We start from the raw sequence: 18,512 nt of genomic DNA on the forward strand, positions 1-18,512 counted from the left end.
TAACCTAGTGAAATCAATAGAAAAAGTGAAATGCAACCATTTATTTGAAAATAACCATTTCTCCGCTTTCTTGTGTAGGAAACTGTGGCCGGGGTGGGAAGGGCTGGAGTTGGGTGAGGTTAGGGGACACAGCAGTAAAGGAGACAGTACGCTTTGACCAGGCATGATAAGAGGCTGAGACTGCCCGGCCGGTGTGGCTCAGTGGATTGAGTGTCCAAGAGGTCGCCGGTTTGATTCCCGGTTAGGGCACCTGCCCAGGTTGCAGGATCGATCCCCAGTACGGGTATGCAGGAGACAGCAGGTGAATATTTCTCATGATGTTTTTCTCTCTCTCCCTTCCTCTCTAAAAATCAGTAAAAACTTATTTTAAAAAGAGTCTGAGACAGAGGATAACAGGGCTATGGGTGGGGCGTGGCTACAGAGGTGGCATCTGAAAGATGACCTGGAGAATAACACGGAAGGGTGTGCCGGGCAAGGGCCCAGAGACGAGAACGGGCCTGGCTGTGGGAGCTGAAAGACGACAGTGGGGTGACTGTGCCTTCCCCTCTCACAGCCTCGGCCTCTTCCCCTAAAATGGGGCTGTGCCACCTACTCTGTGGTCCTCGGGATAAAATGAGATAATCCCGGGAAGGTGCACATCCAAGCCCAATAAAAGGAAACTAAACATTTTTTAAGTTAAAAAAAATGACAAGAATACCCCACCTACAAAAAGAGCAGATCAACAGTTCCGTTAGATTTCACGAGCTCTGTAGCCTTGAGCTAGTCACGTACTGGGCCTGTTTCTACAAGGGCCAGTGGGAGGTCACATCAGATAGCGAACAGCACTTTTTGGTTTGACTCATGACCAAGGACAAAGGGAAAACCACAGCCCACTGTGGGAAGGCCTTGGACCCCTCACTCACAAACAGCAGCCTCCCTGCCTCTCACTCATCTAAGCCACACCGGCCTCCTTGCTATTCATTAAGCACATCAAGTTCACACGTACCTCAGGCCCTTTGCACTTGCCGCCTCACTGTCTGGAACGCTCACCCACTTTCTCATCCCACAGCCAGCCCTTCCTTCAGGACTCAGGTCAAATGTCCCCTCCCAAGAGAGGCTCCTGAGTGGTAAGAGCTAGTGAAGCCACCTTCACCCCTTGGTCCTGCTCTAAACCAGCGGTCGCCAGCCGGTGGTCCGCAGATCACTGGTGGTCCGTGAGGTCCGAAAGTTTGGCAGCCGCTGCTCTAAAATATCCCGTCTTGTACTAACTTACCAGGTGATCACCTCACAAGTGTCTAATAACTATGCTTTACACCTGAAACTAACATAATAGTGATATCAACTGCAATTGAAAAGTAAATTTTTTTAATACATTTTTATTGATTTCAGAGAGGGAGGATAGAAACATTAATGAGAAGAATCATTGACTGGCTGCCTCCTGCACGCCCCCTACTGGGGGATCATGCCTGCAACCTGGGCACGTGCCCTTGACCAGAATCCAACCCTTCAGTCCACAGGCCGACGCTCTATCCACTGAGCCAGACCAGCTAGGGCAGTGGTCAACAAACTGCGGCTCGCAAGCCACATGCGGCTCTTTGGCCCCTTGAGTGTGGCTCTTCCACAAAATACCACGGCCTGGGCGAGTCTATTTGAAGAAGTGGCGTTAAAGGAAGTTTAAGTTTAAAAAATTTGGCTCTCAAAAGAAATTTCAATCGCTGTACTGTTGATATTTGGCTCTGTTGACTAATGAGTTTGCCGACCACTGAGCTAGGGCAAGAAATTATTTTTAAATCCCTGTTCAGTTCCTTTCACAGCAAATGGCCTGAAGACCAAACGCAGCCCATTCCCTGATTTTGTATACCCTGTGAGCTGTGACTAATGTTTATATTTTTAAACGGCTAGAAAAAAATTTATCACACGTGAAAATTCAACCACCGGGGTGGGCCCGGACAGTGCTGAAGCCTCGCACCGCCCACTCAGTTCTGAGGCCTCCTCCATCCTGGCCGGGGAAGAACTCCCCCTCCTCTCCCCGCCCCACGGTTTTTCTGAGACTGACCCAGGACTTCCCGTGCTTCACACCTCGGTCAAAAACACTGAAGGAACTGGACGAGGGGCCCGTATTGCTGATGTGCCCACCGCCGTGGAGATGTGCTCGGCCGCTCACGGCCTGGCCTCCTGTGTTCGTCATGCAAACCTGACGTGGCCATCCAGACCCAGTGGAAAACTGCAAATTCGAGGACGACCAAGCCGTTTTTCCAAACAGTTTAATTTTAAAAAGGTGAAGAATCTGAAAAAAGTGGGGAGAAGGGGAGGAACCCAAAAGAGCATTCCGTGTTGTGAGTCTACTGGCTCAGTCACAAAGAAACACCATCATCAAAAAAGATATTTAAGTTTAATACAAATTTTATACAAAGAAAATGTGAAAAAATACTTCCATATGCTAAAAGCAATTATGCTTCACAAATAAGGCCAGCTAGGCTATTTCTTTTTGATAACTGCAATTCACAAATGTTCTTTCTCTCCTGTTTCCTTCTATCACTCCCTTTTTATTTCCTCTCTAATATGGGTAACTAGCTGGAAACTGTACAGTTCGCATCCTCTGATCAACAGCGAAGAGAAAGTAAACGAGACTAAAATGTACAACGAGATGGACTGGAATGATATCGTACAATTAATTTTCTCATATACATACATCCCCCTCTGCTTGCTCAATGCTTTTTGTTTTACACAACATACAAAATGGAGCTACAGCGTTCGTAGTGTAACAGACAGCATGGCGGGCGTGTCCTCTCACACGGCCTTGGTTTCATGCTTACATAAAAACGTAAAATCCCATCGTATAAATACTACAGACATGCTTCATCCCAGACTCGAATGTCCTCTGCGTGCGCCCTGCCTCCGTCCCCGCTTCCGCAGAGCACAGGATCTCTCTCCAAGCGTGTGAGTGTGCTGAATGGAGCCACACGCCAAGCAAAGACTTCTCTTGGTTTCAAGGACTCGAAACGCCCGATGTTCTTCTCTCCTGCGCGGGGCCGAGTGGGGCTCGTTTCTGCTTCTCTTCTGTAAACAAGGACATTGGGTTTTCCCTTTTAGGAGTAGAGTCGTCGCGTAAGTCACGGAACAGAAGCCAGCTCCTGCACGCGTCCTTCGGGTCCAGAGAGCCTGATGGGATGAAACAGGAGCACGGTGTCGGGAAGGGCCGGGGGCGTGATGGGATGTGCCCACGACAGCAGAGTCTGTGCCGCCTCCAGACGGACGGGCCACGGACGACCCCTTCTCCAACACCAGAACATCCTTTGTGTTGTTGAGTGTGTTTTTCTAACTGCTTTTCTTTTTTCTTTTTATAAGTTAAAGTCAATACAAATATAAAAAGGGGAAGGTACTCTAAGTTCAGTGACATCCACAAATTGTACATTATTTACATCTAAAGCGTAAGTTCATGTGGGTGAACGGTCCTCGGAGCTAGCGGTGGATGTGTGTAGTGTGGGGCCCTCTGTGGGAAGGAAGGCCAAGTCTGCGCGGAGCCTCGAGTCCGAAGGGGCTGGACCTCCCGCCTCACGTTTCTGCGCCGTTTCCTGGCGGCCCGGCGTCTGCGTTCTTCTTCCTCCGCGGGGCGGACGGCTTGTGGCACGGCTTGTCCCTAGTCCCAGAAGGCGTCCAGCCGAGACTCTTTCGGGATGAGGCTCTTCGAACTGGTACTGCTGGTGTGCTCGGAGCGCGACGATCCTCGCTTCTCATCGCTGCCGCTCCAGCCCCCGGACTTACTGCCCCGGGCATGGTCTGGGGGGAAAAGCAACAGAGAGAAAGGCTCAGCCTCCTGCCGCCTCCACCGGAGCAGCACTCCCCGCCACCTGCCCTGCACCCCTCTCCGCCCGCACAGCGCCGAGGGGCCAACACTGACACCCCTGCTTCCTGGAGCGGGTGGGTCTGCGGAGCACCAAGGCAGACGACGTGTCTCCTTAGGACGTCCCAGAGCTGGCTGGAAAGACAGGAGGGTGTCATGCTCACAGAGAATGAAGATGAGAGAGGAAATGACCAAGGAAGGCCTTTCGGGTGCGGTACCCATAACTGGGCATCTTCCGGACGTGACGCCAAGCACCCCGTGCGCCTGTGGCCCACCTCAGGCACAGGAAAAGGCACCCACCAAGTGTGACGTGTGATCTACCGACTTAATCAACATTAAGTTTCTTTGGTCAATTTATAGGAAACTCGAGAAACAGACTGATACCAAACCACCCAAAGGAGCAGATTATAGAGGAGGAGGAATGTGGACCAGAACGGCCAAGGCCAGCTGGGAGCACAGACCACTGGCCCCAGGAAGGACAAGCCCGAGGGTCACCACAGAGTGCGGAGCCGAGTCAGACCTGAGACAGCGTCAAGGACCACAAGGCACGTGAGAAACGAGGAGCCGCAGAGGCAGACGAGTACCTGTAACGTCGTCACACGGTCCAGGCGTGCAGGCTCCCTGGACAGGCGCCTACGGGACCCTGGCAGCAAGCCACTAGGTCCTGCACACCTGGGGTCATTTACCGGCTCCGACTGATTGGAGCGAAGCCTTTTACAATTCCTCCAGGGGGTGGGGTGGTACTAACTGACTGAAAGACGTCAACTTCAAGTTTAGAGACAGAAATCGCCATGAGGGAGGAGGGGGCCATGTCATTGAGGGGCAGGGGGTGATGCTACATATCACCTGGCTAGTCGTGAGCTGTTCTGGAAGGTCGGGAAGAGAATGGGCAGGCTCTCCAAGGTGAGTCCTCACAGAGGAGCTCCCTAGTCACTACATCACGGACCCTCAGGGCAGCATTCTGCAGAGCGGGGATTGGAGCGGCCTTATTTTTTTTTCTTTTTTTTTTATTTAATTTTTTCAATTAATTTACATTCAATATTATTTTGTATTAGTTTAGGGTGTACAGCATAGGGGTAGACAGTCATAAACTTTACAAAGTGATTCCCCTGACACCATAGTCATTAACAATATTACTGACTATTATTTCCTATGCTGTACGTTATGTCCCTTGGACTATTTTGTAACGACCCATCGGTACTTCTCTAGGGCCAGCTCCACCTTAACAGCCCTGACTCTGCCTCTTCGTAGCCTTCTGCCCGATTTGCATTGCCTACATCAAGCATGTCAAACGCGCGGCCTGCGGGCGCATGCCTCTATATTTGGCCCATGTGAGCCTTTGAGTTTGACATGCGTGGCCTACACCATCAGTCCTTCTGGAAGGACTCCGGGGAGTGCTGTGGCTGGTCATCACCGAACGTGAGAAAACCCTGCAGCCATGCAGTAAGCCATATCAAGTCCCCCTGCTCGGGGGAAAGCAGAGGAATGGGTGCAGGGCTGAGCCAGGACAGCACCTGTAGGGCCTACCCCTCACATGGACAGGGCATGGCGCTAGCTGGTACGGCCAATCACTGCAGGGAAGGATCGGTGTTAACCTGGGGCCTTGTATGAAAAGAGCGAGGATGTCCCCTCGAGAAGCCAAACCATACGCTCTGGCCGTTTCAATGGCCACCAGAGGCCCCGTTACGAAGACATACAAGCCAAAGCAAGACCCATCACTCAAAAGAACCAAAGAGGATACACCCCCACAGAAGCACACACACCCGGCCTTCGCATGCCAGGAGTGAGTCCGGGCAGCTCCGGGGGACAGGGTCATACTTACACTTCCGGGCCGGGTAGGTGGGGTGCGGCTGGTGGTCGGTGGCGGTTGGGGCAGAGGCAGGTTGTTGCTAACTGAAGAGATAGCACAGGCATCCTCAGAGTCTATCCGCTCAAATCCACACCCCCACGTGCTCACCATTGCTGGCCCTCGTTAGGCCACTGCTCTTGGCACTGCTTCTCCACTTCGTGGCTCACAGGAGACTAAAGCTTTTTAAAAATGCCTATTAAACCATAAGCAGGATCGCTGGACACAGCACGGCATTACAGGTGGAAATAAGATATGCACGACATCAAAGCAACTCTGGAAGCCACAGATCCTCAACATTTGAAAGCAAAATCCTCGGAACCATGAACTCTGCCAACAGCCTAACTCAGCCAGGGAAACAGGCGCCAGACCCCGGCATGGTGGGAGGCGGCACCAGGCAATGCCGATTGCTGAGGGCAAGTAGTAGCTAATCCACGGCCACGGTGGACACCGAGCAGGGAGGAGGGAGGCGATGAAGGCGCACAGGGGGCAGCGGGCTGAGGATGGGGCTACGGACGCGCTGTCAAGTGAGCCACAGTCTCAGCTCCGATGGTAGGACACCAACCAATCACGTCGGAAATTGAAGAGTCAAAAATGAGTGACATGAAAGGGGTCTCCATACAATAACTGAGAACGGCAAAGAGCTTGTTAGGAAATGACTGGAGACACGGTCAAGGGGGAAACAGGAGCTCCAGGAACAAGCAAGGCCGCCCAGCAGCGGAAATGTAATCCCAGCACACGGATGCCGAGACCAAGGGACGGCCCCCGACACAGAAACACAGGTGCGTGCATTTCAATCCCCCAGACGGGCCACGGCCTCCAGCGGGAAGACAACTGCAGTTACAGAACAGCTCCCGTTCTCAACCTCGACGAAGGCGAGTCGGAGCGGAGAAGACGGGAGTCCGGACAGGACCGGGTAGGAGAAGTGCGGGAGGAGACGGGCCACCGGGGGACCGAGCAGGACTGCCTCGAGCTGGCAGAATAGGAACCAGAGGGTAAGACTTGTATCTGACCAGGGAACTCAGAGACATAAGAGAGTGGCAAGTCGCTTGGGATGAAAAGGGAGAGATGTCATCTATGACCCTAACTCTCATCTCTCTTTTTTTTTTAAGTTAAATTCTTTATTGTTTAGAGTATTACGAGTCTCCTTTTTCCTCCATTGACCTCTCCCCGGCCGCTCCCACCCCCCAGCTCATGCCCTCACCCCTCTACTGTCTGTGTCCATTGGTTATGCTCACATGCATGCATACAAGTCCTTTGGTTGATCTCTTACCCCCTCACCCCCCCAACCCCGCCTTCCCTCATAGGTTGGACAGTCTGATTGATGCTTCGTCTCTGGTTCTGTTTTTTGTTCATCAGTTTGTGTTGTTCATTATATTCCACAAATGCCTAACTCTCATCTTTTAAAGCTGGAAATCAATGAGCAATTTCTAAAGACCAAGTCCAGAAACAGAGTGTAGGGAAGGTCATTATTTACAAATAAGGAGGTGAGTTCCACATGCATCACACACAGCAATGAGACTGGGACTGGGCATCGATTCTCCCCATACGGTCTTATTTCCTCTAATTATATGCACATAACGCCTTAGTCACATTTTTCAACTTAAGGGACAACAGACCCCTTACTAAACCTTTCTCCCTTCCAACTAGACTCCTTCCTCCTCTTACCATCCTGGTACCAGATGCCAAGAAAGAGCTCAGAAACCCAGTGTTCTATTGAGCCCACCTCCCTCCACGAGATTTCATCTGCACTGTCCCCGACAGCAAGGCTGGCAGGAGCTCTGTCAGACATACGAGGAAGTCGAAGGGGAACTGTCTGTCTTGCTCACCACTGAACCCCCAGCCCTAGCACTGCGCCTGGCCCCAGAGACACTCAGCAAACTCTGTGTGCCTCAACTTTCTGCAAAAAGTCCAGTGCTACACACCCTCCAGGAATCTAAAGTAGAATTGGGGGGGGAGGGGTCTTCCCCGCCCTCTCCTGCTACCCTACCCAGTCCACAGACTCCTGGAGATTATGCTCTCCCCAAAACCAACCTGGACCAAACCTACCAGAGCTTCTACCAGCATCTACCAGAGCGGTCTGCCTCCTCTCTCCTACAGGTTACTTAGTTCATATAAAACAGAACCTTCTTTCCCACCCCCTTGGGTTGTGTGCTTTAGGTTAGAGTCAGCCAATGATGGCCCAGATCCAGCCCAAGGACTATTTTTCCAAATAGTTTCATTGGAGCATGGCCATACTCCCTGACTGACATATTATCTATGTCTGCTTTCACCCGGCAGTGGCCCATGTGGCCCGAGGAGCTTAAAGTATTTACCATGTGGCCCTAAGTTTCAGAGTTTGCAGACCCCTGGCCTGGGATACACCTCATTCGCCTCCGAACTGGAATACGATGCAGCTCCCAACCACAGTCCTGTCGAAAACCCGGCTTATTCCAGCAGATTCCACACACCTCGGCATCAGTCATTTCCCATCAGCCTTGTGGATCCCACCACTTTGCTGCTGCACAACCTCAACAGCGCCCCCGGTCTGAAACAGCATTTCTCCAACGTGGGCCTTTCTCACACCACCTGCACGATTGGACACATCCACAGTCCTCCTACATACTACTTAGTTCAAACTCATGTTTAAACTTAAATAGAACAGACGCTTTTATAGCACCACCCAAGGCAGAAAGTCATTAATACTTGCCCATGCATAGAAGGCAACTCTCAAATAAACATAGTGAAAAGCAAATTGTAGTATTAATTTGTTAAGTGGGCAACACGCTGCTCAGGTGGTAAAGCCTGCTCTCTCTGTTAGAAAGAGGACTAGAAAATATCAAACAAATGCAAAAGACATCTCAGCACCAAAATGCACCTGTTCTCAAAGATTCTATCAGGAATGGGGGATGGGGGGAGTAACTTTTTCAATAGGTGGTTCAATTGCATTCAATGCCAAGTTTATATTCTCCCTAAAATCCGTTCATGCCACACTAACAATGAATATCACTGCATCCTCCATACACTTAATATGCAAAAGTGAAATAAAAATTTGTGCATTATCTAGCAGAGAGAAAGGTCTTAGAGCTGAAAAACCTTGAATTAAGCAGAATTGTCCTCAGTGAAGACACTTTCTTGGAACCCTTATGGAATGACCCAAAACAGGCTTGGAGGGTACAGGACAAAGACCCTTTGGGCCAGAAAGGAGGACAGCTCAAATCTCACGGAAGAGGAAAACCAAAATTCAGCCTTGGAAAATCTCCCAATACAGCCTGCCAGTTTATTTATTCCTAAGAGGAACGGTTTTTACAGAAAGATCATCCACCTAAAATTTTTCATTTCCTGGAAGGCTCGAGTGCCCTCATCCACCAAACACAGGTGCTGGGAATAAAGTTCCCCTCGGTTTCTTTTACTGTGGTCATTTCCCTGGGGGCAAAAGGACTGCCCCACCCCAAAGCACATCTCCTCCCCACCCAGGTCCACAACGGAACCCCTGTCCAGATGAAGTCTCATGTGGATCCCCAGTAAGTAAATACAGCGGGTCCTCAAACAACGCCGTTTTGTTCGGCGTCACTTCATTACAACATTGATGAGAGGCCGTGGCTTAACTGCTTGTATCAGTTGGCCTACAGGAAAACTGGTCATACATCGTTTCGCTTCAAGCTGCGCAACCATCGACAGCATTAAGTGAGGACTTACTGTACGGGCAAACGCCGACCACTTCAGAGGTCTGGCAGCTGCCTTGCCCAGCCACTCCCTCACCCCCACTGACCCGCCCAGGGCACCCCCAAGGATCCCTAAGGATCCACGGTAGTTTGGAATCCATTAACCCTTCAAGTTCTCTCTAAGGAAATGGCTTCCCCTCTGCCCGTGTGGAATGAGCGCGCCATTCACCCACCAGGGGGCAACGTACCAGAGCCTTGGTTGGAGCCTAAGAGAATGGAGGAGGGCGTCTCCCTGGAGCCAGAAAGGTCGAGGGTCTAGAAATACAAAGAGAGAGAGATGGACTCACGGCACTGGGGCCAATGGAGCCCCCAGGGAAATCCAGGGATCCTTGGGGGTGCTCCTTTCTGCCCCCAAGGCACCTCTGTGCCCTCTGCCTGGTGGTGCAGGCAGCGGAGGCAGGTCAGCGGGGGTGGCCCCCTCCCTGTGCGCTGTCCCCAGGCCCGACAGGCTGGACCACAGCCCCGGGGCAGCCCTGACTCAACCCTCAGCCTCAGCTCCCAGGACACTCGCTGCCTCTGCACCTCCACTCACTGGCCTGCCAACCCTCCGGAGTTCTGCCCGCTCCCACGAGGAAGCCTATTCCTCCAAAACTGTGTTAATTCACTTTTATTTCACATTAACCTCTAACGAGGAAATATCACTGAAATCGAAGGGCTCTGACTGATGGGATAATGACTTATTTCTCTCCTCACACACACTGAAATAAAGTCATTATGACCAAAAGTGTAGAAAATTACCCACATGCCACTAACATCCTGTTGACAGACAATCCGTCGGACACTCCACACGCTGGGGAAGGGAGATGCAGCCTTCACGGCCCACCCGCAGCCACGAGTCACATGCGACTATGGGGAGCTGAGTAACTCGGCGCACCGGCCACAGGCCCAGCGCTCAGGCCCCTGTGGCTCATGGCTGCAGACTGGGCAGAGCAGACTCAACACGCCCAGCACCACAGAAGGTTCTACCAGACAACGCTGTTCTAAACCTCGCGTCGCCAGGGAGCAGCTGTCGAGTCACACGAATGTCACCTCGGACTCCATACTCCCCTGCCCCTGCCCGGGTGCCCGCCGGTGACAGGCGACCTGCTGACACCTGCTAAGGCCCATCCCCACCCGCAGCCTGACTGCCCCACCTTGAAGACGGACAAATCTACTGCAACGGGCGAGTTTCAGGGGTGGCAGGCCTGGGGACAGGAACTGAGACTCTACCGGCCCAGCGGGTTGGTATCACCGGCAATGGCGTGCGGATACTCACCGAGCCGCTGTCCTTGCTTTTCTCAGCAGACGTCTCCTTCTCTTTCGAGGCGCTGGCTGTGTCTGAAGGGGCTGCCTGTGTGCTGGAGGAGGACCCCTGGGAGGACTTGTTTAGTGTTTCTGTGTTCGACTCGGAATCCGCTTCCTGCTGAGGGGCGGTAGCTGGGGGTGAGGGGAAAAGAAGCCACGTGTAAGGCGAGGGCCATGGCCTCCGGACCTGCAGGGACCACAGCTCTGAGCATGGGAGCGCCACGGCTCAGCACACTGACCCACCCCCCGAGGAGGCCAGCCCTCCCGTTTTCCAGAGGCTGGAATCCAGACGTGAAAATATGGTCACGTTTACAGTAATTTGTGTTTTCCTAAATGATTCTGAAGACGAAAGCATGTTCGCAGAATAAACCAAGGTCCAAACGAGGAGCCAGCTACTGCTCACCTAGAATTACAAGCTTCCTAAGTTCTAGTTTCAGAACTAGTTCAGCCCCATGCAACTGCTTCCTTCTGAGGAGGCGGGGAAAGTCCACTCGAAAAGCAACAGGACGGTGAGAGGAGCGGAGCCTCAGGGGACAGAAGACATTGAACAGCTGGAAAACCAGGGGTTTGAGAGAATTTCGGGAGGATGGACATTATGATGCCGCAAAGAAAGGAAAGCAGAAGGGTGCTGTGGCATCTCGTAACAACGCAAGGGGTCATCAGACACATTCCAGAACCTCGGAGATCCAAAGTCACTATCAGAAGCAATTTCCCTGAAGAAGGTTAAAGGACACGGCAGTGTATGGTTCAAACTCGTCCTTTTAAAAATAACAACAATTTTTAACAGAAGATGATTGAAGGTGCTTCTCAAACCTGGTCTTAGGCTGTCACCTTTGAAAATCCTGCCAATCTACAGACACACTACCTTGTCATATTATTTATGACTTTTACATTGAAATACTTAAAATGGGCGCTTCTAATTCTAAGCACATAAAGCTAATAGGATTTGCCATAAATAAAAGCTAGATGTAAACATTGTTTTTAAAATAGTATTAATCCATTCTAACGGGACAGTGTCTCCTGCCGGAGGCTCCTGGGCGGAGACCCACGTGCCACATGCTAGAAAGAGATTACAAGACTGGACCAGTTCCACACCAAGACTGCCTCCTTCACACCAGAACTGGAATCCTGATGATTTAAAGCCCTGAGTCCCGGCTCCCCTAGCCAGCAGGCTTCCTCCACTTCGGTATCACTGACAGATACCGATCAGATCCTTCTCCGTTGTGGGCAACCACCCTGTGCCCCCATCCCCGGCCTCTACCTTCTAGACGCCAGTAGCCACCCCTCCACTGTAACCACCGCAGATGTCTGCCGTCACTGCCCATGTTGTGGGGGACAGGACCCGGAAATGGCTCCCCGTTGGGAAGCACTGCACCTCACATGAAACTGAACTCCTCTGGGCTGGTATTACAAGCCCCACACTCCGGCAAATGACACGAAGTCCGAGGTTCCAAAAACCTGCTCCTGTGGTCTCTGCTGTGTGTGCACGCTGCTCTGTGTGTGTGTGTGTGTGTGTGTGTGTGTGTGTGTGTATGAGAGAGAGAGAGAAGGGGAGACAGTGTGTGTGAGTGACGGACGGACGAGGGGCTGGGCAAGGCCCCCCACCAAGTCAGCCTCCTCTGTGGCCCTGTGGGAGCCTGGGCTGGGCCGTGGCCGCACCTGACTGGGTACAGGACTTCATGTGCTCGGGCCAGTGGGCCTGCTGGCAGGGGTAGTCGCAGTAGCTGGTGTTCCAGCAGCAGTAGAAAATGGCCTCTTTCTTGCAGTTGGCGCACCACTGCTTCTTCTTGGTCTCGTCCACCGCCTGCTGCTTCTCCTGCTCCAGCTGCTTCTTCACCTCGGCGATGAGCCGGTCCCGCTCCTGCTCCAGGCTCTGCCGCATCTCCGCCATGGTCAGCTCTGGCAGAGGAAGGGAGAGGACGCTGGCTTCATTGCCTGTCCCTGGGCCCGGGCAGGGGTTGTTCAGACCAGATCTGATGCAAACCCCGGCTTGTAGATAGCCCAGCTGTGAGACACCCCTCCCTCCCTGAGCCCCAATGTCTTCATCTGTAAAATGGGCGCTTGTCACAATGACATGACATTTGCCGCCTCATATATGACAGTAACAGGACATTATCTCAATAATGATATAGCAATCACGACAGCACCACACTAGTTCTGTGGGAAGCCTTCAAATAAACCCTCAAAACAACAGCCACTAAACTCACTCTGAACTTTACCACTAGTACCAGCCTTTTTTTCTACTGAGTACTTATACAGCACCTACTGTAGGCAGACATTGTTCTAAGCACTTCTGAAATATTAACTCATTTAATCCAGATACTGATCTATGAGGTAAGTACTCAATAATACCCTTTTCACAGATGAGAAAACTGAGGCACACAGCTAATAAGGGCAGAGCTGGGACTAGAACTCAGACATGCTGTCTTTCTAGTGTGGTTAGTGGCAGTGGAGACAGGGCACTGTGGTTGATCATCATGCTAACCGGTCAACGATCGAACTGCTCAATCTACTGAGATTTCTCTACTTTTATTTCAGACAACAAGTAGATTTGCAATTCACCTGGGAGAGACCTGTACGTTAAAATAAATGGTTCCTCAGAATCCTCTTCCTGAAATTAAAGAAGGACCCCTCCAAAACAGAGCAGTAAGGAAAACCAACCCCTTGTAAAGAAGCGGTTTCTGGCTCTAGCCCCGGCCCTTGTTTGGGCACATGTGGGAGGCAACCCATCGATGTGAGTTTTCACATCAATGTTCGTTCTCTCTCTCTCTCTCTCTCTCTCTCTCTCTCTCTCTCTCTCTCTCTCTCTCTCTCTCTAAAATAACAATGGAAACATGGGTGAAGATTACCAAACAAAAGAAAGAGAGATGATCTGACCTGACTAGAAAAACAAGAAGCAACAACTTCCTGATGACAAGCTAAAGAGTGGAGGGCTTCTCCTCTGCTGGGCTTCATAAGGATGAGTTTGCAATGGGTGATTTCCACTTACATCATGGGGAGCCGGTGGCAGAGCTGGGCATGCCTGCCCAACAGAGACAGCCTATGTCTGTTCCCAACACTCTGACTCTGAGACAGATATTACATGAGGGTCTGAAAGAAACAGGCTCTGCCTCTGGGGGAAAAAATAATGACCAATATTTACACAGAATGGTAGGTGGAACAGCAGGCAAGCTAATCCAGGGACCAACAGGGTAGCTTTGTCTCCAGTGTGGGCTGCACAGGCAATATTCACAACTTAGTCAACATATTCAAGTCAACGGCTCGGGGCAGGGGGACAAGTCTGGATGTGAATCATGGCGTCACGATTTCAATTAACTGCCATAGCATGTCTGTGCCTCGGTTTGACCTGAAAACTGGGATAGGAGAGCCCTTTGTCGCAAGGGTTCCCATAAGAATTAAACTGGTTAACTTATGAAAAAGGCTTCAGAAGGTTCCTGGCACTAAGTGAGGAGTTTAGTAAGTAGGAGCTGTGAGTGCTGCTGTCACTGTTATTTTGTTGATGCTGGTGTTTTCCAGAGAGGAAGGGGCTGCTTTAATACCTGCTTTTATACCTGGGTCCTCCCGGGGGGCCTCTCCAGGAGCCAGGGGCCCCCCAGGAGTGTGACAACCCCTGGTGCACATTTGACTCAATTCACATCTGGCCTGACTCCAGAGGTTCAGGGACGTTCCCGTCCCCGACCCTGCTCGGTGCAGACCCCTTCCCCAGGCCTTACCCAAGTTGTGTTTCATCTCGGAGAGCTCCTGCTGGTGCAGCCACTGAAGCTTCTCGATCTCAATCCTCAGCCTGCGAATCTGTAATGACAGAGAGAGACTTAAAGGGCGGGTCTGGGAGCCGCTCACCAAGGGAGCCCAGGAGCCCGACCTCTCCCTGGCTGTCAGGTCGTCACGTGGTGGATGGAGAGCAGGCAGCCTGGATCTCAGCTGCTCTCCTCACAGCTATAGTCCAGAGAGAGGCCAGTGCTTAACCCAAACGCACAAGGAACTGGTTCAGAAAACTAAATATCCGGATGAGTCGCTCATCTTTCCTGGGGCCTCTCCTAAGCCTTCTAGTCACGCTGTGCTCTGCCGAATGCCTCTCAAGGCACCTTCCTGAAGACTCTCCCTTCGCCTGAGCGCCAGGCTGGGCCTGCCCGGCCCTCATCAGTCAATGACTGCCTGGGATTCCCAAGCTTCTACAGGTCACTCTCAGTGACCTCGAGAAATCCTGCCACTTCTCCCCTCACCTGCTGCCCTTTTTGGGTCTGGCTCGCAGGGAATTGGCCTCAGAGAGAAGTTCGTGGAGGCCGATTTTTATAAGGGGTCTCTTGGTAAGCGGGCATTTTAGCTTTTCACGACTGGATTCCCCAGGGTCACATACATGGGGCAGGTGTGGGACACACACTCTTAGACAACAAGGATCTCTGGTATAAAAAGACCAAGGAGCCAAGGTTACATGGAGCACAAGGATCTGGTTTCCAGTTTCACCAGTGGATTAACTCAGGCTCCGGTTGGGGCAGTTTTATGAAAAATGAACCGATCACACACAGCATCAGCCTTCTGGCTCAATGAAAAATACCCTCCCCAACAACTCCTATCAGCTGAGCAAGCCTGGTGACCGGCCAGCCCCTGGAGGGATTTCCAGAGAAGCTTCTTCACGGCGCCATCCTATAGCGGCCCACCAAACACTCGTAGCAGAGAGTGAGTTAGTTCACCGCTGTCTCTGACCTCAGCTATTGTGCTTCCAGTAGTGTTTTTGGAAAGGTCATTATATATCTCTGTCATCGTTCCTTTGATTGCATCCATCATCTGAAAGATAGAAAGAGGAACAATTCAGGCGATCCCTTCCCCGAGGCTTTTCTAGATGACACACCTCTAAACCCCACCTGTTTGAAGCAGCGGGTCTCACCTGGGGGCTCGTGACTGGGGAGGGAGTGGTAGGAGGGGAGGGGAGCCACTGGCATCTAGTGGGTAGAATCCAGAGGTGCCCTAAACATTTACAGTGCAGAGAACAGCCCCCACAACGGAATTAATTACCCAGTCCAAATGTCACTAGTGCTGAGGTAAGAAACCCTGATGTAAACCTGGGTCGGGATCCCCACACATTCCCTGTCTCATATGCCAGGACAAGCTCACAACCATAAAGCCAGTTTCTATAGCCACAAGCTAACCTGGAGCGGCGATGGCCCCCAGGTGCATTTGGAGTAGCCAGCACAGGGGTTCAAGGGAGGGATGTTTTGTTTTGTTGCTGTTGTTATTTAGTTCCTTCCCTTTAAGAAACAAAACCGTTTTATTGAGATACTAGAGGCCCGATGCACAAAAATCCGTGCAAGGGTAGGCCTTCCTTCTCCCGGCTGCTGGCACCAGCTTCTCTCCAGCACCCGGGACCCAGGCTGCTTCCCTCCTCCGGCCGCCAGCAGGCACCCGGGACCCGGGCTGGCTTTCCTCTGGCCGCTAGCAGGCACCCGGGACCTGGGCTGCTTCCTTCCGGCCGGCCGCAGGCATCCGGGACCCGGGCTGGCTTCCCTCGGGCCACCCACAGGCACCCGGGACCCGGGCTGGCTTTCCTCTGGCCGCTAGCAGGCACCCGGGACCTGGGCTGCTTCCTTCCGTCTACCCGCAGGCACCCAGGACCCGGGCTGGCTTTCCTCGGGCCACCCACAGGCACCCGGGACCCGGGCTGGCTTTCCTCTGGCCGCTAGCAGGCACCCAGGACCCGGGCTGCTTCCTTCCGGCCGGCCACAGGCATCCGGGACCCGGGCTGGCTTCCCTCGGGCCACCCACAGGCACCCGGGACCCGGGCTGGCTTTCCTCTGGCCGCTAGCAGGCACCCGGGACCTGGGCTGCTTCCTTCCGTCTACCCGCAGGCACCCAGGACCCGGGCTGGCTTTCCTCGGGCCACCCACAGGCACCCGGGACCCGGGCTGGCTTTCCTCAGGCCACCCACAGGCACCCGGGACCCGGGTTGGCTTCCCTCAGGCACTGGCATCGTCAGGAAGGATGTCCGGAAGGTCGTTCAGCTGTTTGGTCTAATTAGCATATTAGCTCTTTATAGGATCATTGCTAAACCCTATAATTCACCCATTTATAGTGTATAATTCAGTGGCTGTTAGCAATATTCAGAGTTCTACATCCATCACCACAATCAATTTTAGAACCTTTTTGTTAACCTAAAAAGAAACTCCACTCCCCTTTAACCTTCAAACCCCGCCGCCCCCCCGCAAGATGCCCATCACCCCCCAGGCTCCCGACAACCACTAATCTGCTCCCTATCTGTTCTGATTAGCTTAATCCAGGGAGTTCATCTATGTGAAATTATTCAGTATGTGGTCCTCTGGGACCCACCTCCTGGACTGAGCACACTCTTCTCAAGGTTTATCTGTTCCCAAAGGTGTATCCACACTCCATGCCTTTTTAGGGGCCAATAATCTAGTCCAGTGGTCGGCAAACTGGGGCTCACGAGCCACATGAGGCTCTTTGGCCCCTTGAGTGTGGCTCTTCCACAAAATACCATGGCCTGGGCAAGTCTATTTTGAAGAAGTGGCGTTAGAAGAAGTTTAAGTTTAAAAAATTTGGCTCTCAAAAGAAATTTCAATCGTTGTCCTGTTGATATTTGGCTCTGTTGACTAATGAGTTTGCCGACCACTGATATAGTCCATTGTGTGGACGTAGATGGTTTGTTATTTTAACGCCTTTGATCAAGGCATTGCCTTTCCAGTTTGTGTAACTATCAGACCCCTGAGGGCATCAGCGAGTGTGTGACATCAGCTCACTCCACACAGCAGGTCCTCAGAAAGCTGGGGACCAAGTGTGTTTGTTTGCAGGATGAATTCCTCCCCTACCTCCCACGCGCTGGCTGACCCTCCAGCATCCCGGGGGAAAGAAGAACAAAGTAGGTCTCGGCCTGGCCTGGCTGCTGCCAAGTTTCCCTGTGCTTTGCAGCTTCAACGCAGGACAAAGAGCACCCTGGTATCTACAGATCTGAACCCACCACTACCTCTTACCGCCCAGCCTCAGTTCCCCATGTAGAACACAAGGATAACAACAGTGCCCCCTCGTAGAGTGTGCACGAGGACTAAATGGAAAACCACGCGCAGTCTGTGGTTCAGCGCCTGCCACACAGAGTAGGTGTTCATGAAGAAATACCTGATTTTCACAGAAAAATAAATTCCGCGAGCATGTAACTGTGAAAATCCTGCCAAGCCCCAGAACAGTAACCCCAGCTTGACCCCCAAATGGGGCACTCCCCGCCTGCTGCAGGCCACACTGGGACGCTGCCAGCACAAACACTGCTTTACGCAGCTTCTCCGTCAGGCGCTGTGCACGGCCTCCCGACCCCACTGCACATCCACGGCGACTTAAAGTATGAAAACGAAACTGCTTTACATGAAAACTTCAGAAAACGGATGAAATTCAATCCCTTCCTAACGCCACGGTTACATTCCATTCTAAAGAAATCACCAATCTGTGGACGGACTTTCACTCTTACTTCCAAATACAGCCAAGAACTCTCCGTTCATCAAGGGCGCCCTTCTGCCAAAACACACAAATCTGGGTCTTCAACTCGGGGTCACCCTGCAAAGTTCATCGGCTCCAAAAATATGTCACCATGTCCATTTTCTTAACAGCAAAGAAAACTGCTATCAGTTCATGCCTCAATTTTGCTATAAGAGTAAAGGGGGAGCTCTAACCGGTTTGGCTCAGTGGATAGAGCGTCGGCCTGCGGACTCAAGGGTCCCCGGTTCGATTCCGGTCAAGGGCATGTACCTTGGTTGCGGGCACATCCCCAGTAGGGGGTGTGCAGGAGGCAGCTGATCGATGTTTCTCTCTGATCGATGTTTCTAACTCTCTATCCCTCCCCCTTCCTCTCTGTAAAAAA

General features: G+C 52.1%; 1 protein-coding gene across 12 annotated transcripts in view; it reads right to left on the reverse strand.

Annotated features, from left to right (window-relative positions):
• Positions 1-2,226: 2,226 nt before the first annotated feature.
• Positions 2,227-18,512, reverse strand: part of ZMYND8 (zinc finger MYND-type containing 8) — a 111,303-nt gene continuing 95,017 nt past the window's right edge. For all 12 annotated transcript variants that reach the window (XM_080686421.1, XM_080686415.1, XM_080686412.1 and 9 more), the window contains 6 exons: positions 15,362-15,442; positions 14,371-14,449; positions 12,317-12,556; positions 10,629-10,789; positions 9,562-9,628; positions 2,227-3,759 (listed from right to left, as the gene is read on the reverse strand). In XM_080686421.1, the coding sequence (XP_080542547.1) occupies positions 3,620-3,759; positions 9,562-9,628; positions 10,629-10,789; positions 12,317-12,556; positions 14,371-14,449; positions 15,362-15,442 (768 nt within the window). In that variant the 3' untranslated portion in view covers positions 2,227-3,619. The remainder of the gene's footprint in view (positions 3,760-9,561; positions 9,629-10,628; positions 10,790-12,316; positions 12,557-14,370; positions 14,450-15,361; positions 15,443-18,512) is intronic.

Source organism: Plecotus auritus (assembly GCF_963455305.1).
Source record: "Plecotus auritus genome assembly, chromosome: 8".
In the NCBI taxonomy this organism is placed as follows: domain Eukaryota; kingdom Metazoa; phylum Chordata; class Mammalia; order Chiroptera; family Vespertilionidae; genus Plecotus; species Plecotus auritus.